Source organism: Cydia fagiglandana, chromosome 11 (assembly GCF_963556715.1).
Source record: "Cydia fagiglandana chromosome 11, ilCydFagi1.1, whole genome shotgun sequence".
NCBI classification, from domain to species: Eukaryota; Metazoa; Arthropoda; class Insecta; order Lepidoptera; family Tortricidae; genus Cydia; species Cydia fagiglandana.
In genome coordinates, this window is record NC_085942.1 from 12,859,420 (window position 1) to 12,885,563 (window position 26,144).

The 26,144-nt window shown below is 38.5% G+C and overlaps 1 protein-coding gene across 3 annotated transcripts in view; it reads left to right on the forward strand.

The window, feature by feature from the left end:
- Positions 1-1,078: 1,078 nt before the first annotated feature.
- The window catches only part of LOC134669037 (protein-L-histidine N-pros-methyltransferase), a 90,487-nt gene continuing 65,421 nt past the window's right edge, over positions 1,079-26,144 (forward strand). The window contains exons 1-2 of one of the 3 annotated variants that reach the window (XM_063526561.1): positions 1,129-1,209; positions 3,553-3,759. In XM_063526561.1, the coding sequence (XP_063382631.1) occupies positions 1,153-1,209; positions 3,553-3,759 (264 nt within the window). In that variant the 5' untranslated portion in view covers positions 1,129-1,152. Of the gene's footprint in view, positions 1,210-3,206; positions 3,760-26,144 lie in introns of those variants that run through there. The other 2 variants (XM_063526562.1, XM_063526560.1) reach the window with 2 other exon arrangements.

The window sequence follows — 26,144 nt, forward strand, 5'->3', positions numbered from 1 at the left end:
TTACACGAAAAACTTGTAATAGTCTCATTTATTGCTCGTATTGCACCAATAGGCACTAAGTGTGTGCTTTTAACCATTTTTTGGAATTAAAAAATAAGTAATGGTCTCAAAACACTGGCTGTTACGTTTCTCCGATGGCTTGTAATTATTTTAAATGTCCCGCGAGGCGCGGACGCAGCGCCGCGGGCGCGCGTGATCGACTAAACCGTATTGAACCTAAACAAATTAAAATGGTGTAGCCGATTATTTTATTTAAAAATACTTAGAATCAGTGCTAGTGTTAGGTCACTTTCATTTTATCTTAATTTCCACTATATTTATTTTATCGTCGATTTAAATGACAACTTTAAATGAATTAGCAGGCCTTATTGTCGCCGTGTCGCGAGCTGTTATTAAAATACGTCGAATTGAGCCCTGAGAGGCTACCGCGGAATATGGGATCAATGTAATGTAATGAAAACATTGGAAACGCACAGATCTTATGCACTATTATATTATTAACAATATCTTAAATAACTATCAGGCCAATTCGAACGTACGCTGACATCAGAAATATATCTGAATGATATCAGTAGGTACCTATAGGTACCTACAGTTATCTGACATTTCGCTCGTACGTTTGTTAGTAGTGAGCCAGACGTAAGTACGATAAATAAATGACATCATTCAGATATCATTGACATCAATGTACCTACGTTCGAATTGGCTTATTTTAGTGAGACCTTGAGCCTTAATACTTATTAACCACTTTCGGAAAACCCAGCTATGACTCCAATACTTTGTATACAGACAAATAATCTACATCATTATCCTCATAGTGTTGACCGATTACGATCTCATTCTTATGTTACCACAATGTCCACAATGTTTGATAGGTTGATCACATACTTGATAACAATAATCGAAGTGGGTCGCTCCACCGCGCACTGCACACTGTAAACCGTGTGCTGAAACCATTTTAATTACATACTTAACATTCTCTAATGTTCACGTATTACTAGAATAATTCCGTTATCGGTCTTAGAACAACGTTACGTATCGGTATCTCGTTAATAAAAGATATAGATATAGATAAACGAAATTAATTATCGCTCACTTCAAGGCGGTCGGTGCGCGGTTTACAACTGAATTCACAGTGATAAGTGTTTCAAAATGTCAGATTGGAGAACTGAGTGGCAGAACTTGAAAATACCAGACATTGAAGAAGATGTGAGTACCTACATATAAGTATTATTTTGTTACAGAGTACTTAGCACCAAAGTGCTTAAGTATTTACCTATAGTTTAAAATTCGAACCTAATAGATAAGTAAGACGCTGGTTCTAACCTTCTAACCGCATCCGCAATGTATCATCACGCTCCGCGATTGTGTTGAGCCATTTAGGGTCCTAGGTAAATTGGTTGTTCAATACTTCCGCTATGGAATGTCCAATTTAGCTAGAACCCTAGACGGCGTAACAATCACGGAGCGTGACTGTACCTACTTAGAGCTGTTGACTTATGCTTGATCTTAATTAAGCATATAAATCGAATAATGCATTGTAAACTAAAACTCCAAGCAACCATTATTGTTTGGAGTCTAACTTCAAATGAAAAATATTGCATAATAACTACCACCGGCACCACCGTGGGTAGATCACCGTTTTGAACTGTCATCCACGGTAAACTAAAAGCTACTGTTCCTAAAAATCTATTTCTGGGATTGTACCCATGCTATAGATTATTATTTTTGATTTCAGCGACTATCTACCTGCTGCTAGAATCTGTTACTACTAGACTTACTAGTATTCCTTATCTTCCTCTCTATCGCTCGAATAAGCAAGAGTGTTAGAGAGGCAGATATAGATGGTCAATCAAATCTTGTCAGTAGAAAAAGGCGCGAAATTCAAATTTTCTATGAGACGATATCCCTTCGCGCCTACATTTTTCAAATTTGCCGCCTTTTTCTACTGACAAGATCTGCTTGACCAAGTATATCATCATTATTTCCCCACTGTACCTTATCAGTTCCTAATAATTATGGCAACCCTATTCATAGGTAGTAGGTAGCATAGGAAGTATACCTACATAAACGACCTACTCACTAACTACCTAAACCTATTCACTCTTGGCTCTGTGAGCCGTAGCCCGTAATAGACCTCGTAGAGCGTAACTTAAAACTCAATAAATTTATGACTGATTAGACAAAAAAAATATATTTAATCATCGAACCTACTCACAAAATTTCATGAGAATCGGTTGAGAATTGCCACCTGTAGAGAACATCCGGACCAGACATACGAGAGCATTTTTGCCCAAACTGAAACGGACGCCTTCGCTAACGGTCAAATATCTTCTAGATACAAACGATATCACATTTGAGATCGATACATTTTACTTTTTTAGTAAAAAGATCTATCGCAACTGCTCAAGCGCGGCGGTTACTGTTACCAGTGAACGGTCGGTCACGGGCAAGGCCAAACCTTAACAATCGGGCTTATAGGCACTTTTACCGAACATTTCATTATTTATCTAACTAGGACACAATCTAACTTTCATGTGAAAGTGTTTAAGACTATTGGGAAAACCTATTAATAAGAATAAATCGCGTGTGTGCTAAAGTGAATAAACAACGATACCTCACAGTTGAATTGGAGAAAGCAAGATGGTCCACTATTTGCTTCGAGAGATGCGATCCATCGCGAGGGCTTCGGTGGAGTCTAAGCAAGAAACGGTTGGTACCTACCTAATACTTGTATTATTGTTAAGCTTCCTTTGTTTGTTATTATTGGTTAGTTTTTGTCACTTTATCATGTCATCCACGGTAAGTAACCATACGATTTTATGGTCACGACACAGCAGCACCTGAAAAAAACTATTACACATTAAAATATAAAAGAGTATGAACCAGTTCTTCGTTTTTATACAAGGATAAGGTTAAGGATAGGGAGCTTACCGCCAACATCGGAAAATCGAAAATCGTTATCTGCCTCTCTATCGCTCGAATACGCACGAGGCAAAAAAGATAGAGAGGCATTTCATGTTTCGCAATAGCACGCGATAACTCTTAAATGTGGATTAATTAAAAAATATATAATATTTAAGAATTCCATTATCCTAGAATAACAAGTTAAAATAATATTATGATTTCATTTGTCTTAAGAATAGTAGTGTGGTTGCGGAATATCTATCCCCGTAAACGCGCTGCTGTCACCGAGGCAACGCCCTCTGTTGGGCGACAAGAAAACCGTTATGACATTTAGAAACCAAATAATATTTATTTAAATGTATTGTTATCATTTTTTATCTCAACTGTTTTAAAATACATATTTAAGACACGTGATAGTAGAGTAATTTCATTAAGGTCATTACTCTGGATAGTATGTATTTCATAGCCGGGTACAACAGACACTTAACCTGAAAAATGTAACCTACTGACCAAAACACCAAAGAATATTAAATGCCTTTTGTTTTCCGTATCATATTATGTCAATTAAGCATACTATGTTATGCTGTGACTGCTGTGAATGTACAAATTAGATCTGATACTGATTTACATTATTGTTACTCAAAGGGAAGCCAACAAGAGTGTTCTAAGGATGAGGAGTTACTGAATACAAAATACTGTAGCCCTAAACGAGAAAACGATCAGAAATACATTGAAGACATGGCTAATAATAACCAATTGAATGGATTATACCGTCCTAGGAGTGCCCTGGCTCGTGCATTTTATGAAAAACAAAGAAATGACAGACATCTGCAGGAATTTGACCAAACTGAGGTAAGCTTTTTATAAGATAGTTTATATTATTGATATTGTAACTGTCGTGATCCTTTAATTATCTATGTGTTAGCCTTTATCATATTTTGAGGCTGAACTAATTTCTTACTTAGTCGATAGGAAAACCCGAGTTTACCTAATTAGAGCAATAATAAACTAAATTAATTAATTTTGAACTGGGCAGAATGTGTGCTAATAAGTGTTTGTCATTATTGTTATAAAATAAAAGGATAAATGAAAGAATGTTACTAGGGCCGAACTCAAATTTGCGACTCCGGAAGTCCAGCACACCCAAGTCTAGCCGGAGTATTGCATTTATTTAATATTCCTAAAATGCCAAAGCAAACTCTACAAATACCCTATTTATCATAGTAGGGTCAGTAAGGAACACAAATGTATGGAAGTGCATGCACTTTAGTCTCAGGCGATGCCGCTTGGCACGATTGTTCCTTAGGTCAAACAAAGTTGATCTGGCCCGGTAGCCAGGAGATCGTACCATGCAGACCCCCCAAGAAGGGGGGGGGGGAAGGGTCGGCTCCCCAGGTCCAATCTATGCTATATTCCTTCCTAGTCTTAGCAACTAGGGCAAGTTATATATAATTTTCGTATAAATTAGGGACGAGGAATTCATTTCTGAAATAATTATTGTCTTTCCATACAAAAAAAATGATTTTTGTACAAAACATGAAAATGTTATGTCATTTTTTGTGACAATTTTGGATGTTACAATCACAGTGTGGCGATTTGCACTAAATAAAAAATTGGACGATGTAGCCCATGTATTCTTTATTCGGGAAAATATCACTTTATAGTAGGCATTCATACATTATTTTGTAATAAAAAAATAATTTATAGCGCGTGGCGGTAACAATTTCCATACAAATGGAACTATGCCCAAAACCAAAGATTAAAAATGTTTACTAAAACACTGAATTTGACATTTTAAAAGTTTAAATATAATGTTTTAATAATTTTTCCATGCGTTTTTGCCCTTTTTTGGTACAAATTTGTTGTTTTTATTTTTCTTCCACACAAACTTTCTCCCCCCCCTCCTTCCCCCCCTTAAGCGTTGATTTTATAAAATTTTATGTTATTTTATACTTAAACCTGTCGCATTTAATTGACGTTGAAAATTTCAGCTTTATATCTTCAGGGGTTTAGATTGTATGATGTCTGGAAGTAAGCAGAGTTTTGTTAGATATTATAATGTATGGGATATTATGAAATAAAATGTCTTTAGCTCAAACACATGTAGATCCTAAACTACCGAACATTTTAACCTGAACGTTTGAACATCGATTAATTACAAAAGGAATAAGTTAATTATAAAAACAAATTTAAAAATATCTACCCTTAAGGGGGGAAATGGGGGGGGGAGAAAGTTTGTGTGAAAGAAAAATAAAAACAACAAATTTGTACCAAAAAAGGGCAAAAACGCATGGAAAAATTATTAAAACATAATATTTAAACTTTTAAAATGTCAAATTCAGTGTTTTAGTAAACATTTTTAATCTTTGACTTTGGGCATAGTTCCATTTGTATGGAAATCGTTACCGCCATGCGCTATAAATTATTTTTTTTTTTTACAAAAAAATGTATGAATGCATACTATAAAGTGATATTTTCCAGAATAAAGAATACATGGGCTACATCGTCCAATTTTTTATTTAGTGCAAATCGCCACACTGTGATTGTAACATCCAAAATTGTCACAAAAAATGACATAACATTTTCATGTTTTGTACAAAAATATTTTTTTTTTGTATGGAAAGGCATAATAATTATTTCAAAAATGAATTCCTCGTCCCTAATTTATACGAAAATGATATATAACTTGCCCTAGTTGCTAAGACTAGGAAAGAATATAGCATAGATTGGACCTGGGGAGCCGACTCTTTCACCCCCCCTTTTTGGGGGGTCTGCATGGTACGATCTCCTCTCTACCGGGCCAGATCAACTTTGTTTGACCTAAGGAACAATCATGCCAAGCGGCATCGCCTGAGACTAAAGTGCATGCTAAATGACCTTACTGACCCTACTATCAAAAACAAAATACACCATAAACACCTGGAAACTGATGAAGCCGACACAAAGACATACTGACCGCACATAGTTATTTATAAACTTGTGTAGGTACTACATTTCAACAATCCATTCATAATATACTACATTTATGGTTTTGTTTTTTTTTTTATGTGTGTAAAATGTGTAAATACTGATCAGAGCTCGGCAGAGGTAAGCCATTTTGACGTCACTTATGTCAAGTGTAGATATTAATATAGATACACCTTAGAATGAAATATTAAAATAAAACTTTATTAATTATAATTAAATTAAAATGACAATGCCTTATGTACAAATAAACGTTAATAGTAGCATATGGATGGATATACATATTATATGAAGAGGTTTACTAAAAAAGCTTGCTATAAAATTAATTTGTTTTAATGGCGACGTAAAGATCGTAGCGAAAAGGCACCCTAAATAAAATAATTTCTTCAGTTATTAAATTACATCACATATACCATCGAATGACAAGGCATGTCCATACTGTGCAAACTCTGAAAACAGCTCACCCCCGCCGAGCTCTGATACTGATGCAACAGAAAAATACACTGTCATACTAAATGAGTATGGAGTTACCAATATTTAGTAAGTAAGTAGTGAGTGATCTTACATGCTCCTTCTTTTCGTTAAGTGATGTAACTGATGTACGGTATATCTGTAGCAATCACACATTCAAACAAATTATGATATAACCCTTCACATGGCAAACTCCCACAGCGGGAATGGGAAATTGAAATTTATTGACAATTAATTAAAGTTAAAGTAACAGTTCTAAAAATTGTGAATGATATATGCCAACTTAACAGATTCACTGCCAAGAAGTGTTCATTTTGTACTGGAAATGGGGCGCCCGGCACCAAAAGTATTAAGGGATAACTTCTACTGCGCTGATGATCAAGGGATAGGATAAAGTTTTTTCAGGATTTTGTAATGGAGATACAGTCAGCAATACTATTTGCTTCATCATCATCATCATCATCTCAGCCATAAGACGTCCACTGCTGAACATAGGCCTCCCCCTTGGACCTCCATTCGTACCTTTGCCGGAGATCCGGTGAATGCCATAATCGCCACGCTTGGCAGGCGGGTTGGCGATCGCAGTCGAGTACACCGAATTTGAGGGACGCTGCTGCCCGTCCACCGGTGGTCTTGGACGTAGTTTCAGGACATATCCGGGTCCTAGACGTAGTTTAAGGACATACCCGGGACATACTATTTGCTTAGCACCTTTGCATACAAACTTCTATGCAGGGTAGGGTACCTTTTCTCTGCAGCTGTCTGTACAATATATGTCTGTTCTGTAACTGTAACTATAATTTATTTTATAATATTTTTTACTTGTACCTTTCACATACGTATTACGTATGTGCTACATGCAGAAAATAGACATTGCTTGTGGTGGATCCATGTTGATATTGTTGATAAAAATAAATAGGTATGATCAATTTTGATCATGGGAAATTAATGATTTATGTTCCAAGGAACATGTTAATGTAATTTATGTTACAACAAAAAAAATCCAACAAGAGTAATGATTTCAATAAACCATTTTAATTTGTGTAGCATAATTATTTATACTTGCTAAAATTAAATCTTTATTTACAAAAGGTGGACCTAAGGCCATCACTACACCTGTTTAAAGTCCCCCGCCACGTCTGTCTGTTGTGTTTGTATGTTCGTGATACATACAAAAACCAGGCAAGTGCGAGTCGGACTCGCGCACGAAGGGTTCCGTATCATAAAGCAAAAAAAACGGAATGAGGAATGGAATTCCTTGCCGGCGTCTATATTTCCGTGTTCTTATAACCCGGCAACCTTCAAATCAAGAGTGAACAGGCACCTTCTGGGCGAGCTCGCTCCATCGTAGGCCACGTCTACGCCTCGGCTAGTCTGTGGCCATGAGTAAGCCCATTCATAATAAAAAAAAAAACGGAATAAAATGCAAAAAGAAAACGGTCACCCATCCAAGTACTGACCACGCCCGACGTTGCTTCACTTTGGTCAAAAATCACGTTTGCTGTATGGGAGCCCCACTTAAATCTTTATTTTATTCTGTTTTTAGTATTTGTTGTTATAGCGGCAACAAAAATACATCATCTGTGAAATTTTCAACTGTCTAGCTATCACGGTTCGTGAGATACAGCCTGGTGACAGACAGACGGACGGACGGACGGACAGACGGACGGACAGCGAAGTCTTAGTAACAGGGTCCCGTTTTACCCTTTGGGTACGGAACCCTAAAAACTACTGAGCGGCTTTTAATGCGGTTTTCATCTATCAATAGACTGATACTTGAGGAAGGTTTAGGTGTATAATTTTACCCCGTGCGAAGCCGGGGCAGGTCGCTAGTAATAAAATATAATAACAAAAAGCATTTAAGTATTATTCTGTTCATGAGATTTATAAAATATACATATATCAGCTAGAAATTAAATATAAAATGCTGTATTACAAATTACAAGTAGGTAGTAGGCACACAATAGGCATAAAATAACTTCAATAATGTAGGTATGTATTGTATATTTAACTACTAAATGAAACTAAAATACTTTAGATTTGGGCCCCTTTGGTTGTCATGGTGCAGAGGCTGCTGGCAGCATTTCCCCACTGTATTGTATGGGTTACCTACTAAATATGTCGCTCTTTGGTTACCAGTGAAGTCACCCAAGTGGCTTATTGTGTCAGCTATTTCTTGAATATCCCCGTAAGGCCCAATGTGCATTACTTTCAATAACTACATAAAGTAGCATTTCTTTTGTTTCATTGTTTTCTAAAACAAACGAAAGTCATCGCAATGTATTATAAAACAAGGTTCAAACTACAAATAGGGAAACTTTGTATGGTGGGCCTTACGAGGATATACATTTAAATATATTTATACGAAACGGCTCTAACATTTTCGATGAAATTTGCTAAAACCCCCATGGTTTTAGGGGGCGAAAAATCGATCTACCTAGGTCTTACCTTAAACGTGCATGTTTTAGTTTTTATATGTTTCCCAGATATTTATCTACTATATTAGGGCATTGTCAACTTGTATAAGAATGTCCTATAATATGTGTATTAATTTACAGACGCGTATTCTAATTTTAATTCTACGATATGTATTCGATCTGGATTAGATATGGATCGAATTCATATCGTATAATTAAAATTAGAATAATTATTGGGTACCTTATTGATTTAGTTGTAGCATTCTACCAAAACCATTTCATAACCTTTCAGCACGCTCAAGTAGCTCTGTCTGCTATGCCGCGCCGTAGAAATTTGCTATGTGCTATGTACAGTCAAGGAATTTAAATTCCGACCCATTTCGTACTTTGTCACAGTGACAATCAATATGAAAGCCGCTAGAGACCTCATACGGTTGTCACTGTGACAAAGTACGAAATGGGTCGGAATTTAAATTCCTTGACTGTACATGGCGGTGGTGCTGCCCTACACTGAGAGAAAAATCATTAGTAAACTAAACCAGGAATTAAAAAACAGGCACCTTCTGGGCGAGCTCGCTACATCGTAGGCCACGTCTACGCCTCGGCTAGTCTGTGGCCATGAGTAAGCCCATTCATAATTAAAAAAAAAAGTTCTGTACTGGGGGAAAAAATGAAGTTTAGTAATAATTATAGACGTTTCACTATTTCTGTAAAGTTTATTTATTTCTACAAACAACTCAGTAATCCTAAATCTAATTTCAACAAACAGATAATTGAAATTGCAAGAACTAATAGAAATTGCAAAAGTCAATTTGTTCCTATTAGTTGACTCTCCTTGTCCCCGGATTAAGTTTATTTTTGTAATTCTAAGTATGTTTTTGTTATCCTTTTCTCTCAGTGTAGGGGTATAGTACACAATAGTTATCTAACAGTTGGCAGTTGTCTAATATTACTAGTGGCTCTGGTAATCGTGTCGTTGTATCGTGTGTGTAACCTATTCTTTGACCGTAGCGCGTAGCACGTTTGTGCCATCACATTACCTCCATACAAGATATACGCTGGCAAGCTAATTTGTCAGTACAATAAGGCGTCAAATTTGAAAAGTGTAGGCGCGAAGGATCGATTACTCATACTATATTAGGGTTCCGTACCCAAAAGGTTAAACGGGACCCTATTACTAAGACTTCGCTGTCCGTCCGTCCGTCCGTCTGTCTGTCACCAGGCTGTATCTCATGAACTGTGATAGACAGTTGAAATTTTCACAGATGATGTATTCCTGTTGCCGCTATAACAACAAATACTAAAAACAGAATAAAATAAAGATTTAAATGGGGCTCCCATACAACAAACGTGATTTTTGACCAAAGTTGAGCAACGTCGGGCGTGGTCAGTACTTGGATGGGTGACCGTTCTTTTTTTGCATTTTTTTTTCATTATGGTATGGAACCCTTCGTGTGCGAGTCCGACTCGCACTTGGCCGGTTTTTCTATAAATTACGAACACACGCCTTTTTACCTTTACTTTACCTTTAATAATTTTTTTATACAAGTTATCAAATGCCGACCGGTATTACGTCTCAGAAACTTCCTTTATGACACGTGTAGTTCGCAAATCAAATCTAGTGTAATAACGGCGGCTGGGGCCCTTGAAGGGCTCACAGCCTGATTGCCAGATCCAATTTTCCTCCTGTAGCCAATTCCCTCAAGCATCAGGTCGCCCGGGCACTTCTAGGCGCGTACGCAATCGACGCTCACGTGTACCTCCATAACGAGGATATATTTGCGTATGAAGAACACGAAATACCTCTGAATTGTGGAGGGAATAAGGCATTCAACCCGCTCTTCCCCACCCCGAAAACGCCTCCCGCTCGCGACCCTTTTAACTTTCATCTCTGTCGAGTGCTCGGTCCACATACTTTTGTTCTATTTGATCAATGTTATTAAAATGTCGCGGGCTTCGGGATTACAGACATCTGACTATCGTATAAGCCGCTCAAGTGTAATAAGGGACTGGATTTCATGAAAGTTTGCGGTTTGAATTTTCTTATCTCGTTTATTGCACGGCCCTTGTGGTATTTTTTTGAGAATATAAAACGAATGGAAAACAAACTCTCAATAAACTTTTGACTAATAAAACGAAGTGGTGGTGAATTTGGCTGACTTGCTTCATTTGACCGACCTTTCATCATAAGTTTGATAATTTGTATACTATTAATTTTCCTATTTTCTGAAAATATCGCCCAGTAAGTACCTAGCAGTAGGTAGGTACTAATGTACCTAGTACCTACTGTAATTATGGCTACGGTGATGGTCATTAGTATTTGAGAATCCTTATATTTAGATATCACAAATATGAATAACAATTCATAATTAACATTTTTTAATATAATTAACATTTAAATTTCCAACTCTAAAGTGTTGTATCAGTGGTATCACAGTCAGAATATTAGCCTAGATTAGGTTTACCAGGCCCAGCATGTATTTATGTCACCTTCACATAATTTTTTTTTTATATATTTTCCGTAATTGATGTTACCTCAGATTCAGACTTAAAGATTGATTGGCAAATTGACCAGCTCTTGAGCAACGCGTCGCTGCGTTTATAAATGCTGGTATATGCTGCATGTGCTGTGCTGCTGTGTCAAACTTTAAGAAAAGAAAATCTTATGTATAGTTATTTGGGTATAATTTTGACTTTTCAAAATCCCTTACGTACACGTGGCGGAATTTATAAGCTCAACGACGCGAATGAATAGCAATCATGCGAGCGCGCACATTCGCCACTCGGTGCGCTCGCGTCACACGATCTCAACCGTCACCCGTAATCACTGCTATCCATTCTGTTAAAACCACCCGGGGATAAATTAGTTAAGTAGACGCTTCCGCTAATCGGCCGGTCGGTGCCGGTCGCTCTAAATGGATTAATTTATACTTATGAGCGAGGACATTTTCGGTGTCACGCGAGGATGGGGTGATTGTGTTGTGATTGCTTGCGCTTCCTATGAAGGCATCCTTTATTAAACGGGACGGCCTCGCGCCCGTCCGTAACATTAAAACTCTTTAGTATTGCGTTGCGCAAGGCGATAACACTTTGCGATACATTATCCACTTGCTTTCATAGTTCACCAATTGACGCTGCATTCTATTTAAGGAACTCTTTTGACGTTGTAGGTCACCTTTGTTTCAATTAGTGTTTTGCGAATTTGAATAGGTGATACTGTATACTTAGATTATAAAATGTCGTGTACCTAAGGTAGGTCTATTGCATGCTTGTAAAGTTCAGTGCTCATTAGTAGTTATCGTTGTTTCATGATACTTTTCTGATTCAGATAGAAGGAATCTTGGGCCAACGTGAAACTGGGTATGTCAAATTAATAAATAAATAAAAATAAAATAATAGTATTATAATGCGTCTCTTTTGTTTTTTTCCGTACCGTAGTGTCAGAAGTTTCAATTATCTCAATAACTGAAGAGCAAAGATTACGTATTCCCTTGCAGGACTGAAGTCGGAGTATACTTCAATCACATCCTCCTCAGCTATTCAAATACGTTCATATTCCTATTTGTTGTATACATGCACCCCGATACCGGAGGCGTGGTGTCCACGTCCTAAGACACCTGAGTCGCAGTGGGCGCATCGCTCACTGCAATCTGTACATTATTTCTCCATTGTTCGCGTAACGAGCCCCCTCCCCCTGAAGGCGCCACCCGTCACCCTCCCCCCTGTTCCCAGGCACCCCCCCGGGCGGGTGGCTCGCGCCTTTCTTTTATCATTCCTCTCTTTATTTCCGAATGCAAATAATCCTCCACACGTGTGAGAACCGAAACCATTGTTCTCGCCTCCCGCCCCCACCGGGGACCTTGGTGACGCAATCTTTTTCTTCGGCATTTAGGCAAATGTGAGCATCTACAATATCAGCACATGACATGAGTCGTTACGTCATATTTTGAGAAAACTATACGAATCCAAGATCGCATACAACTTGTTGACATGGCTACCGAAAACACTTGGTAAACAAACGTAGCAAAACATATGCCTCGTTTGCTGAAAAACGCCTTTGTACAAACAGCAACACTCCTAACTGTATATCGGTGGGCCTTATTACAAAAGGCATAAGGTCCACGATGTATCTACTGTTAACACTTAACAGTATGGGCGATTGGTAACACCTTGGCTTGTAACCTAACCTCATGTTGCTTTATCATTTTTGTATTGAAATTTATAAATTACGATTATAATCGTGAATTTTGATGAAACATACCTACGTGTATTTTCAAAACCATTGTCGTCCCTTCCTCGATACCAAGTACATAAATAATAATAACATAGACATGTTAGAATTTTCTTTAGTAGACGAAAAGTAGACGGTCTCAAAACTCATTCTACATAAGAACCTATTTTTATTGCTCTCGACTGTAGTTATATTTTTTTCTTCATAACTTATTATTAATCAACGTCTTATAAGAAGTAAATAATGGACGGGCAAAGGGCTCACTAGGGCAGAGCGCTCGGGCCAGCGGCGGCGGCGCCCTACTTGCCGAGTGGAGGACAAACAGCTCGTTAGGCCTCTGCGGAAGGGTGGAGCGCTGACTCCCAAGAAAAACGCTAAGTGGGAAATCAATAGGTATTAGGCGCGATATCGGACCACCGTGTCACACCATGATGGATGGCAGCCCCCAACTTCCCGCCTCGAATCTAATAATGACAATATACAAATTGACGTCCGCGACCGCTTCCGAAACGCGATAGTGCGCCCCTGTCACCACTCACATTATGTAAACAAACATGAAAAAACGGATCGGTCGCTCTCAATTTCAGTAATAGAAATCTCAATTACGGATATGTTTTTTGCGTCGCCATCTATCATGCGGCGTCCTCAGAAGGCTGTTCCCGTGTGAGTCAATCGTCGCGTCGAATAATGGCGTCGCCTCCGTGACGTCTCAGAGCGCGATATTGGAGAGGATCGACGGGCGGGAGTCACTCGCGTCTCTACATATTGAAAGCTATTCGGAATTTGCAAATAAATACACATAGAGTACATGCACGCCACCTTAGCGTGCCGCCGTACGCCTCGCGCATCACTGGTGCCTCTAATAAAATTGAAATCGCATTTGCTGACTCTCTGAGACCATCCTTCTTTGATATTGGAAGCCTCAAACCTATATTAGTTCTGTATTTCAAATAGTGCGCCCTTTACTGACTTGGGCGGCTCACATTCTTAATTTCTAAGCTACCCGCCCGAAGTGGAAATGGTGCCATTGAAAGGGTTTTTCTAATTTCGTTGTCTACGAATATGAGTTCAAAGCCTGAATGTGCCATTGGAATGAAACTAGAAGAGATTTGGTTTGTGGTTGACCCACCCATATTTCGCAAGCATGATTCTGTGAAACGAACACAAACTAAGTTTCAGTACCTACATTCTTCAACCTTTCTTTAGAGATCTATCTCATTTTCATGCACCTTCTTAACCTATTAAAAATCACTACTTAAATGGTTGAAAAAAAAAAAGAAAAAAAAATTAAAAATATAAATAGACAATAGACATACCTACATATAAAATGTAGAAACAACAAACCAAATACGACAACAGCTACATGTCAGCCACAGAGTAAAAAAAAAATAAACAACGGAGAGATAGAGAATGTTCTTAAAGTAGTTTTTTTTTTTTCAAATATACCCACATGAAGAGATTGAGCGCACCTAACGTCTAGAGGTGTACCAGAGTCGAACAGCTTTGAATGTAAAAGAACTGTTGTAAAGTCTTGGAGTATAGGATGGGACAGGAAGAAGCAAGGGTTATTGTAGCTGTAACAATACTTTCTCAACTCATCATCCAAGGGCAAAATTATATGAACAATGAATACTGTCAACAGGTTGTATTGCCGAGGCAGACAAGATCACAAAGGGGCGTTACTATACCAACTACCAATACTGATATTATGGGTTAAGTGATAACCATCAAGATTAAACAAATATTTACGTCACTATGCATTTCTACGGTTAGTCCAAAGTAAGAAAGTGACTTAAGTTAACTAATTTGAAATGAAGTGGCCAGAAAGAGCTCGAGCCGAACTCACAGCTCGAGCCGTTTTAATGCGAACTACTTCCGCGATGTCTAGTCTTACATGAGATTAAGCCGGGGTGGCAGGAGAGTGTGGGGGGTGTATTTATGTCACCTCGGGGACACAACCGCTCGCCCCTCTCCCAATTATACCGCAGTAAAAGTCATAAAAAGACACCCGAAGTTTTTACACGAACCAAGAAGAGGCTCACGCGAAATTAAGAGGGGCGCCGAAATGTGAGATGAGCATGAATTTTTTATAAGCCCAGATGATGGTGCTCCGTTTATGATGTCTTATGGCGGTTAATGCTCGACGAGCACGCGCTCTTTGTTTGCTCGGCTGAATCTTTGATGAGCCCGCTTTATTGAGCCAGCTCTATCAAATAATTAATTACTATCCGGAACACACCTTCATGCCTCGAGTGACCATGGCTTGATGGATGTGTATCTTTATTATCATCTCTAATGTTCCATCCTGCATCGTAAAGGGAACTCAATATGTAGCAGACTATAAAAAGCATTCACAAACACAGACTTAAATCGATAAACTGCAATTACCTACTTGGATACAGCACTTCAGTTTTTTATGTATTAAATATCATTTTTAACAACGGATATTCTATAAACCCGACACCTATATATTTTATTTATTATGTCGTTGCCTTATTGCATACTTATTTGTAACTTATGATGACTTTTAGATGAAAATAATACGTTATTATTATGGGTAGAATCCTATACGAGTACGTAAAGTCGATCGTACTTATTCAGTAGATGGACGCCATAAATTATACCTTTAATGCGATTTATGTTTACGAAAGCAGGTCGAAAACGACCTGAGACCTGGTTAACGCAAACAATGATTTTTGTTTTGTTTACGCTTTGTATGGAACAATACATTCTTACGTTTAATTTCTTTTGGGCCCCAATTGATTTCTTTTACGACCGTGTTTATTGAGTTCGCTCAAAACTCGAAAATGGCAATTGTATCGTTGGGGCTCGAAGCAGCGGCATTGCAGTCTGTACCGCTTTATCCTCTCAAGCTTAAGTTTTTCTAGACTGTAATAAAAATCTAGCGCAGTTCAAGGCATAATGTGTTCGATGCACCCGTAGCCTCGCCAGATAAAGAGGCAGGCTGAACACAATTCAATGTATAATTCATACGGTGAAAACACTTATATTAACGCGTTGCGTATCGCCTGTATCGCTACGCCATGTTTGTTATCGCTACTTTATGTACAGACAGCTGGATTAAAAATTATAATGAGTGCTGCTAGAGCATCAGTGTAATAAGATCCTTACATTAACATGCTGTTATAGTATTCTATTCTTGGACATGCCCATTACGCCATCTCTGCGTCACACAAATCTTGGTTTCTTTATCCATTGGACTGAAAGACGGCTCTAGGAATAGGTATAACTCGTGCTAGAAGTGACGGGACACTGACAACAAAGACTAAGTTAATGAAACTAGATAATGTTCTACACGTTTTGATTGATTAGTTCATTAAAGAAAAATAGCTTGTGAAGCAAATTTGATCTAAATTGTATTATCGTTTTATGCTCTAGTAATAGTAATAAAGTCTCCTGAGTTAGAAATCATATTGAAAAAGATAATTAAGTATACAAGCATTAATGATACATATCAATATAATCTTTCGCTTAAAACGCATCGCAGTTTCGAGCAAAATAGGTACTTGTTTAATTTCTGTGTCAATGAAGGTGTCCGAAACTAGACTAAAAAAACATGAAGGAGTTAACTGTCATTATTACTCTAAAAGATTGCGAGCTAGGTGAGTGTCTAGTTACGTTCACGTCCGCGTTACGCCTCGTATCGTGCACACACGTCGTAAACTTTGAGCGGAAGTGCGGCGGAGGTGTCACGGCACCGAGGGTATGGACCCGTGGACCCTTGAGTATGTACCTGCTCTGCGTGCGTGCCGGCCTCCGGTCCTCGGAGCTAATATGATTATGACAACGCTACGTGCCAACCCAGCGCCGGGAATCCTCGCACAAATATTCATTAATCTTTCACGGGCTGACGTCGGCCGCGATGGAGATTTAATCAGATTAAGGATCATCTTTTTTGCGGGAAAAGTCATGCCCTTTTGTTGCTAGTCGGCCGTCGCTCGCACTTTTGTGCTGAATTTATGACTGGTGACGTTTGTCCTGAATGTGAATTGTGTAGGCTTTCTCTTCTTACTTAATTGTTAGTATGGTTAGTCGGAGTGTGGCGTGTTAGGCGCCGCGGCGGCTGTCGTATTGGTTGCTTACTCTGACACTGCGGCCCGCGCCCGTGCGCCACGCAGTCTGACCCAGACGAGGCGCCCGACGATGCGCTTTATGGCCGATACGAGACGTAAATACCTATACGGGGATACCACTTTCACGGTCAACAACTGTAAAACGCTCACTTATAGAAAAGTATTCGGAGTAACGATAGTGTTCATCCATTTATTATTTCCAATATAATAAATACGATTTGGAATTTGAAAGAAACATGCACGAAAGCAAATTCCGAGCAATAAATAGAGTATTCGACTGCTTTCTCAAAAATGTTAACACTTAAATGTTCGTGCGGCAAGCAGTCCGTTTGATTCGTAGATAGGACGCTGAAGGCCGGATAAAAAGTAGAATTAAGCGCGGCGAAACGCGCGTAAAATTATTTTACCATTGTATGCAAATCAACGCCGCCGTGATTATTTTATTTCCTAAGAGTCTCTGAGTATAAATCTCGATTAAAAATAAACTAGTCTGCGAAACGGCTCTTAGTTGATAGGTGTTTTAATAGGCCATTAAGCGCCGCGTTTAAATTTCACCAAGATAACTTTTTCTATTGATTTGGCGCAGACAGAAAAATAGCCGAGTTGAAGCCCAATAACGGGCTCAGACATACAAGAAAAGTATGAATGAGTAAATAAATATACGAAAAGTTGACAACACCGAAGTTTGCGGACGTTTACAACTAACAAAAAGGTTGTGCGTGCGCGTCGGCCGAATGTGGAAATACCTGTGCACATTTCTGATGAATCCCACTTCTGACAGTTACGCTGTCTTACCAGTGACCGATGTTTATTTCGATAAAAACATTTCTCTCCAATACCTAACGGAAGATGTTTATTAGAACAGAACGTCTTGCTTTTTGTGTTCAACCTATATGATGCATCTCTTTAAATATGTAATTACATTTTACTCACACAAATGAAATTGCCTCCCCTCACCACGTAGTAGGCAGTTCAAAAGACTTTTAAAATGTCCCAGAGTAGAGTAGTTGCCTTTTTCTGCATTCTGAACGATTTACATTAAACTATTAAGCGGAAAGGTCCAGGTAATCGTAACATTCTTGACACCCGAGCGGGATAAAACGGGCGGCCATCTTGGATATAAACGCATAACTCATTTATTAAAAGAGTCGCTTCGGTCCCTGCGGCGTGCGGTGTCTAATGAAAGTTGCGCTGCAAAAACGTAGCGTCGCCGGGAATGTGTCGCCCGCGCGTTCGAAGACGTGTACAGGCTATAAAAATACCAAATGTCGTTCCAAAACCTTACCGAGCCCATAGGAAACGAAGGCTCATGCGATCCAGTATAAACATTGTTCCAGCCTTAGCATATTTGTTGCTAAAATAGAGGGCACGCTTCAATGGATCGCCCGAGAACCTGATCCGCTTGCGATTGCATAAGCGTATGGGAATATTTACCCGGACCGGCCCGCGCCGACTCGCGCCCCTCTCCATTTCTTTTTCAATCAATTCAATCAAAGGCTTCCATATTCGATTCCCGTTTGATGGCCGAACTGCGTGATATTTTAGAAGGAAACGAGTAAAACTCGATCCACCAATTAACCGGTAGATCCCATGGGATGTAATGATGAAACCAAAAACCGTCGATTCGTTAAAATATATTTACTCCCGAAACGACTTCTAATTTCGGACGGCGCGGAGTTAAAGCGGCTGCTTTTTGCCGCTGTTAATTTCAGCGGACAATGGGTGGAGCGATCGCCGAACGCGTTCGGACAATCGACACTCCATTCTGAGCGCACTTAATTGCTCCTTTTGCCATTGAATAATTTCCATTCCAGCGCCCGCACATAATGAACGTTTGCTTATTTCAACAATTTTCCATTGGCAAACAACTCTATCACACTGATCTTTCCTGGAATTTAATTGTCGACCAAACGGAATGTTTCGATAACAGGCTTCAATGAAAGTGGGATCGACTTAGAACTGACCCATAGTTAACCTGGAGTTATTTTAACAGCCGAGCGCTTGGGTGGTAACGAGCGACGATATTGTCTCGAGACATAACGGCTGATTTTACGAACAAATCGGCCCAGTTGGTGCTTAATGTAGAACCAGTTTAAATACACTCGTAAATCTGGCGCGCGCGTGCCCACGCCTCGGATGACGGCTCGTCTGCGGCGCGTGCGGCTTGACAACTTTGACAAACCTGATCCCGAACCAACTTCTCGGACGAGCTTTATCAATAGCTTGCCCTAGGCTTTAATTCCACACATAGCTTAGGCCAACCAGTCGATCAATTCTGATTGAGTAAACTACATTTGTCGTTGTGTTGCGGAGCGAACGAACGTGGTCCTTCAGGATGCAACTGGAAATGCGTCATAGCTTATAGCTCACAGCTGTCATGTAATAGATATATTACATACAGTATCTACTGAAAAAAACGAAATCTCAGCAAATTGCACAACTTTTTGATCTATAAGGGGATTGTACAAACAAATATGTATATGATAACATTTAACAGACAGGCATTGAAATGTTGTTTCATTTCATTTAAACTAGGTACGTTTTATTATGGCTCGAGCTGCAAAATAAAAAGTGTAGTAAAGAGTTTAAAGGTTTTTAGTATTTTTTATTAAATGTAGCTTTTATGACTACTGATATAATAAATTCACTTTGACCATATTAGATCTATTTCTCTATTCGATTTATATTTATGTTTCGCTAAATGTTACTGAAATTGTCTTATCAAATTCAACTTTTTCTTACTATTGTCAATATTAAATTTGGGCTGTTACTGGGCATAAACAGAGTTTCGTCGCTTCGTTGCACAGCTGCATTAATCCAAATTCATTAACGTAACTGTTACTTTCAAAGGATTAACAATCGTGAATAAATGCAACAAAATCTTGTAGGTATACATATATGTAGGTACTTTTATTAAAGATTCCATTACCAAATCCAAGGGTTTGATTAAAAGCCTACATTCCCATGCTTCGATGCGGAAGTATCGCAATGCAAATCGACGAGTAACTATGGCATCCTCTAAACTGACCTCAAATCACATCAAACTCAACTTTATGAACACACATTAAAGTTTAAATTTGGACCATCTGAAACGTTATACGACCATGCGAAAGTATAGTCGAAATGAATCTGCACGAGATCACGTCGCCTATAAATCCCGTCCCGATAGAACAATTAAAAGACGAGTTTGAAACAATTACGCAGCCCCTCCGGCGCGTCGTGACGGGACGGCCAACCGTGGCAATCTTAGTGTAATTGCGTTATTATACTTATTATAGGACATTTGTTTACTGAAAATTATGACAAATGCAAAATAATCGAGCTAGGCTATTAAGAGCCAACAGGAGTGGTCATTTCTCCATACAAACGTACTCCTCGTTTTCCTCCGTGGTTTTTGAAGCTAGAGCAATGATTTTTTCAACACAGATTAATATTGTCAATATCTGTGTCGGACCGTTTTGCTTTTTTTGATATTTTTGTTTTTTAAGGCGCTAGAGCCCTGCAAAAATGGCCAAAATGGCCTAATTGACTATGCCGCAATGAGAGGCGTGGCATTCAAAACTGATATCAATTCGCCAAAAAAGCAAAACGGTCCGACACAGATAATTTTATAATCATTTAGATTTCCAAATTTGGTTACGATTGGTTAAGTTTTGGAGGAGGAAACAGAGGAGTACGAAACCTCGATTTTTGAAATTTTTACGCTGGATTTTTCGCCTTGTCCTTATCGCACTACTTTTAGGTGCCGCTTCCGTTAGCGAGACGGGTATATTTACCTAAAATATTTAAAACTCAGCTCCTGTTTCGTCTTAAATGGTTAGCACGTCTCGGAGGTGAGTTCTAAATGTACGCGCATTATTTATATAAGTATTTAATGCCACGCGTGTACAAGCCCTGGATGTCCTTGGAAACTTATCAGCCGGTTCATGCCCTACCCGCACAAGTATTTTCCGAAGGACCAGAGGAAATAGATAATGTCTAGCGAATCAATATGAGCTGAAAATGTACACAACTGAAATGCAAGTTATACAACTATTTCAATATACATATTTAAGAGTGAGACTTTCTGCCGTATTCGAACTTCAAGATATTCACAAGAGACGACACGTACTAGATCCATTCTAGATACGTTATTGTTTAGATATCAACTAGTTCTCTTTTGCAGCGCAATTCGGGCAACCAATGTCACTTTTACGTTAGATAGAGTAAGATATCTATTAGATGTGAATTAGATCTCTAAGTCATATCCTGGTGGAAATCGTTCAAGAGTATCTCCAGAATCGCGCAAATGTCACATTTGACAGGTTACATTTTAAACATATCGTTATCGTATCTTGGTGATGTCTAATGGATGTCTATTTCAAAATCCGAATCGGTCCCTTTGTCATAACTTAGGTACAATCAAATCCCTAAGCTATAAAACAACTGCCACTTGTTATGTAGTCGCTTGTAAACATTATGTATCGCTTTCAGTGCAGTTTAGGATCACGTGCTATTAAAACCAATATCCAATGTCCAAGACATACATTAGTCGAAGCAGGTCCAGCCGCGAGGCAATGGCGGTATGTAATGGAATGCTTTCTCGAGTAGTAGCATTGTCGGGCGTTAATCGAAATCAATTGTTTCACGGCAATAAGTCTTCGCAAGCAGTTTTAATTGAGACTTGCTATCAATTCTATCGTAATATCTTTGCCCCGGGCCGCTTCCATGGTTCCCTGTGATAGCAATGCATGTCTGCTGTAGGTCCAAAGTAATCGCGCCATCTATGAATTCACTTTACTATTTTAATGACGGGAAATTGGAAAGCATGAGGCGATTTGAATTCAAATCTCATGTTGGGTTCTAGTGGTTGGGCGAAAAGCCTTTTACCAGTTCAAAGAAAAATAATGTGTCCTTACAAGTAAATTTAAAAACCTACATAGATGAATGTAAAGCATTTTTAAAATGGTTATACTTACATAGAAAGTGTTGGCAAAGTTAAAATAGTTATTTGTTTTACAAGGGGGCAAAGTTGTTGTTTAACCGCTCGTGCTAATATTGATACCCGAGCAAGCGAAAGATTCCAAAATTGAACCACGAGCGTAGCGAGTGGTTCGAAAAATGGAATCTTGAGCGTTGCGAGAGTTTCAAAGCACGAGGGTTAAACAAAATTTGCCCCCGAGTGAAACACAAAATTTTTCACTACACCAACCCGAAGCAAATATTAAATGTAAAATATCAAACAAAATCAAACCAAATCAAATGCAAATGAATGTTATTAAATATTTATCATCCAAAATCATCATGTCAATTCTACCAGCAAACATAAGAAAACAACTCAAAATTTGCATTTGATTACTTTGCCTCACATGTGGATAAAATGCAACTTTGCTATTCGTTTTTGAAGTGCAAAGTAATTGTTTCCGAGCTGGTGTGGTGAAAACGTTATTTTTACAAAACCTACTTATTCTTATTTACGTGCAGAAAATGCCATATCATATCATATTTATATGAAAAATTTGGATACCAAAACCGTTAGTTAAATTCGCTCTGGAAGCTACATCAATCAGTATTCTGGTCCATATTCCAGGCACATAGAGCTCAGAATGCCCGGACAGCCCGGTGTTTGTATAATGAATATTCCGCGCTCATACATATCCGTGAGTAGTGCGGCTAGTGATGAGGTGTTCCTGGGAATATTCCTGACTCACGGGAATATAGAGGGATTTTAAATATCCATAAATATTACATTTTCATTTATAGTGTAACATAAATGTAAATTAACCTTAGGTTAATCGTATGTAAATACTTACTCACAGCTTAAACGTAGCAATAGTCTGTCCGCTTTTGTAAGATCAAAATAAATCTATGGTGAACTTGATCTTAGAAATCGGACAGACTGTATACACAAGATTAGGTATATTTGTTAACTTTAATCTTGGGTGTAAAGTTTTTCGCCCATGAACTGTGAAACTTTATCGAAGGAAATGAAAGTTGAGACTTAGGTATTAACTTCATGTCCATTTGAAGTTTATGCTTTTTGAGATTTTGGAATTTTGGTAAAAGGGGTAAAATTAAAAAAAAAATCTATATTGTTCTTGTATTCAATGTTTTCTTTTCTATAGAGTACATATCTAGAATATAAATGTTCCCTCTGCCCTCCAGAGTAGATTAGTATTGCTTTCCACTCTAGCGTCCAGAATTCCAGATATCTGACAGAGACATAGGGGCTGATCCCATTTTATTGGAGCGCCCGGCAAACAAAATCCTAAGCTTAAAGCGAGAAATGTACCTATGTACTTTCATATCTTTCTTCAATCTCAGGTAATGAAATATGCCTAAACGTAACATGACCTAAAAGTTATACTACTCACCAAATTATCGGTTATTTACCTACATCGCCGCTTTAGAAATTTTACTTCTTGCCATATTGTTTTAAATTTTTTCTCAATAGTGCACATTCAAAACATTAATGTTCCTTTCGACATCCAGGGTAGAAATATGTAGATAGGTAAGTATTCTCTGGAACATCACTAAATGCATCTCGCGTTCCGCTCTAGCGTCCAGAGATCTGCATAGGGGCTGATCCCATTTTAATGGAGCGCCCGGCAAACAAGCTCCCGAGCCGCTTACGGCAAATCCACCGGGATCCCCGCGCCACTTAGTGAGAACATAGCTTTTATATGCTGTTTTCCTAGGTTTAACTTATTTTTTAAAGAAATTGCAGTAAATATGACACCATGTCATGACGTGATTGATGAATTTATATGCCTTAAAAAGACACATATATAGACTTTCATCATCATCATCTCAGCCATAAGACGTCCACTGCTGATGCTGAACATAGACCTCCCCCTTGGACCTCCATACGTGCCGATTGGAAGCGACCCGCATTCAGCGTCTTCCGGCGACCTTACCAAGGTCGTCTGTCCATCTTGTGGGTGGACGTCCTACGCTGCGCTTGCTAGTCCGTGGTCTCCTCGAGCACTTTTCGACCCCATCAGCCATCTTCTCTGCGTGCAATGTATAGACTTTGCAAAGAAGTAATTATGTATAAGCTTGCACATTCAGACATACAGGATACGCGTTAAGGATAATAGGTACATCTCGTTAGTACGAGTACATGCATAAATTTGAAAATATAAAAATGTAACATTAAAGTAAAACAAATAAAACCGCGTTACTCCGTGTAAAATATGAATACTTAGGTATGAATTGGCTGAATAACCAAGTCACGTCACGATTTTTCAGTTGGTGCCTCTCTCTCTCTTCAGTCGTTCTCTCATTCCTGAGGATCGTGATCACTATGTTTCACATCCTTGATCAGCTGTCTCCATCGGTCTCGATCCATTGTTGCAGTTGGTGCCTACCTACCTAAAATAACCAACTAGAATTTCATGTTTATTGCCTTCAAATGAATGACCGTGTTTTCATTAAAGAGCAACTGTCGCAAAGGAATTGAAGTCATAATTAATTACGGACTGCTATTTCTTAAGGTCTATTCAGGTCTCAAAGAGTAGGTACCTACACGGTTCCAACAAGTACAAAACCGTGCTGCAAACGCGGCAGCCTTTACATCTCACCATTCATTTTATATGCAGATACATCGAGAGCTGTAGATCCGTGTTTTTACAATATTAGAAAATACCTTGTACAGTAGGTAAGCTGCAAAAGATTTACTATATGTAGGTACTTATACATATAGTGCTATTAATTAATTATCTATTTACAAAAAAATGTCACTTCAATGTTAAATATTATGTCATGTCGTAAAAGAGATATTTTCGTCATAGAAAGTAGTTTTCTTCATAGTTTCTTTGATAAATTACACAAAAAATATTACAAATAATTACGAGATTGGTCAGCAGACACTACTCGTATGTTATTGGATCGATTATTTATTGAAAAAAGCCCCTAATTAATCTGGCATATGAGTATTTTACAATGACGCATGAATTAAGTCTTGCATTTTTATAAGACTTAATGTTTATAGGAGGTATACCGGTTGGTTTAAAGAGCAGCTCACATTAATATCGTCCACAATCGCCTCCACACCTCCAGCCATCCACGATTTCACACATTTAAACGAGAATTAATCTGGCATTATGCGCTCGCGCGCGGTCGTTAATATTTCGCTCCGTATTGACAATGCGTCCACACTAAAGGATTTGATTCATTAGCCCAGGGACTAACGTCCTCGGTACAAAGAGCTCGTCCTATCCGAAGGATGCACTCACTGACCTTCTCGCTAACGAGTTGGGATAATGATCGTATTCAAAACGATGTGACTCGTCGAATGCCGTGATAAACAATTACGATGATTATTAAATTTTACCTTTAAATTCTTCTGCAACATGAGTCAGTTTTGGATTACTGGCATCTTTCACCGGACGGGTGAACAAAGATTGGCATATAAGTACCTAAATATAGGGCCTAAATATAAATATAACCAAGGCGATGTTGCGATGTATGCAATTCGCTCGGGGATTGGCGACCTAGTACCTACCAACTAGCATTGACCAAAACAGCTCAGACGGTCTCAGGGGAGCTAACACTGTCTTGCATCGCGAAGTTGTCTAGTCGCCTGCTTTCTAAATTATTTAAAAACTTATGTGTTTACAAAACTCAAGTATGTTTGTGTTGTATTCTAGTTATAGGTATGTAAGTATACTAACTAAATCTACCTATACAATCTTTTACGTAATTTAGTGCTATACATACATACCTAGAAACAAAACATAATTAAATAACTAACCTACAAAACTCAAAAACTAAATCTAAAAATAAATAACTAATCTAAAAAAATAATTACAAACTATCCCCCTGCGGAATGGTGCCGTAGATGCTGGCAGCATTTCCTCGCTGTATCGCAATACTTATTCTTTGTGCGAGGAAGCTGCCAGCTCTACGATCACCAGTGGCGTCTGCTATCCTTTTGGATAAATCCTTAAATAGCTTCACATCTAAATAAAAGTTAAAAAAATATTGTATATTACTATAAATACAAATAAAATAGTAGGTATCGTCTTGGGTCGTCCCACTCGTTTTTCGTCAAGTTCTTAAATAAGTCCTATTCTGCTT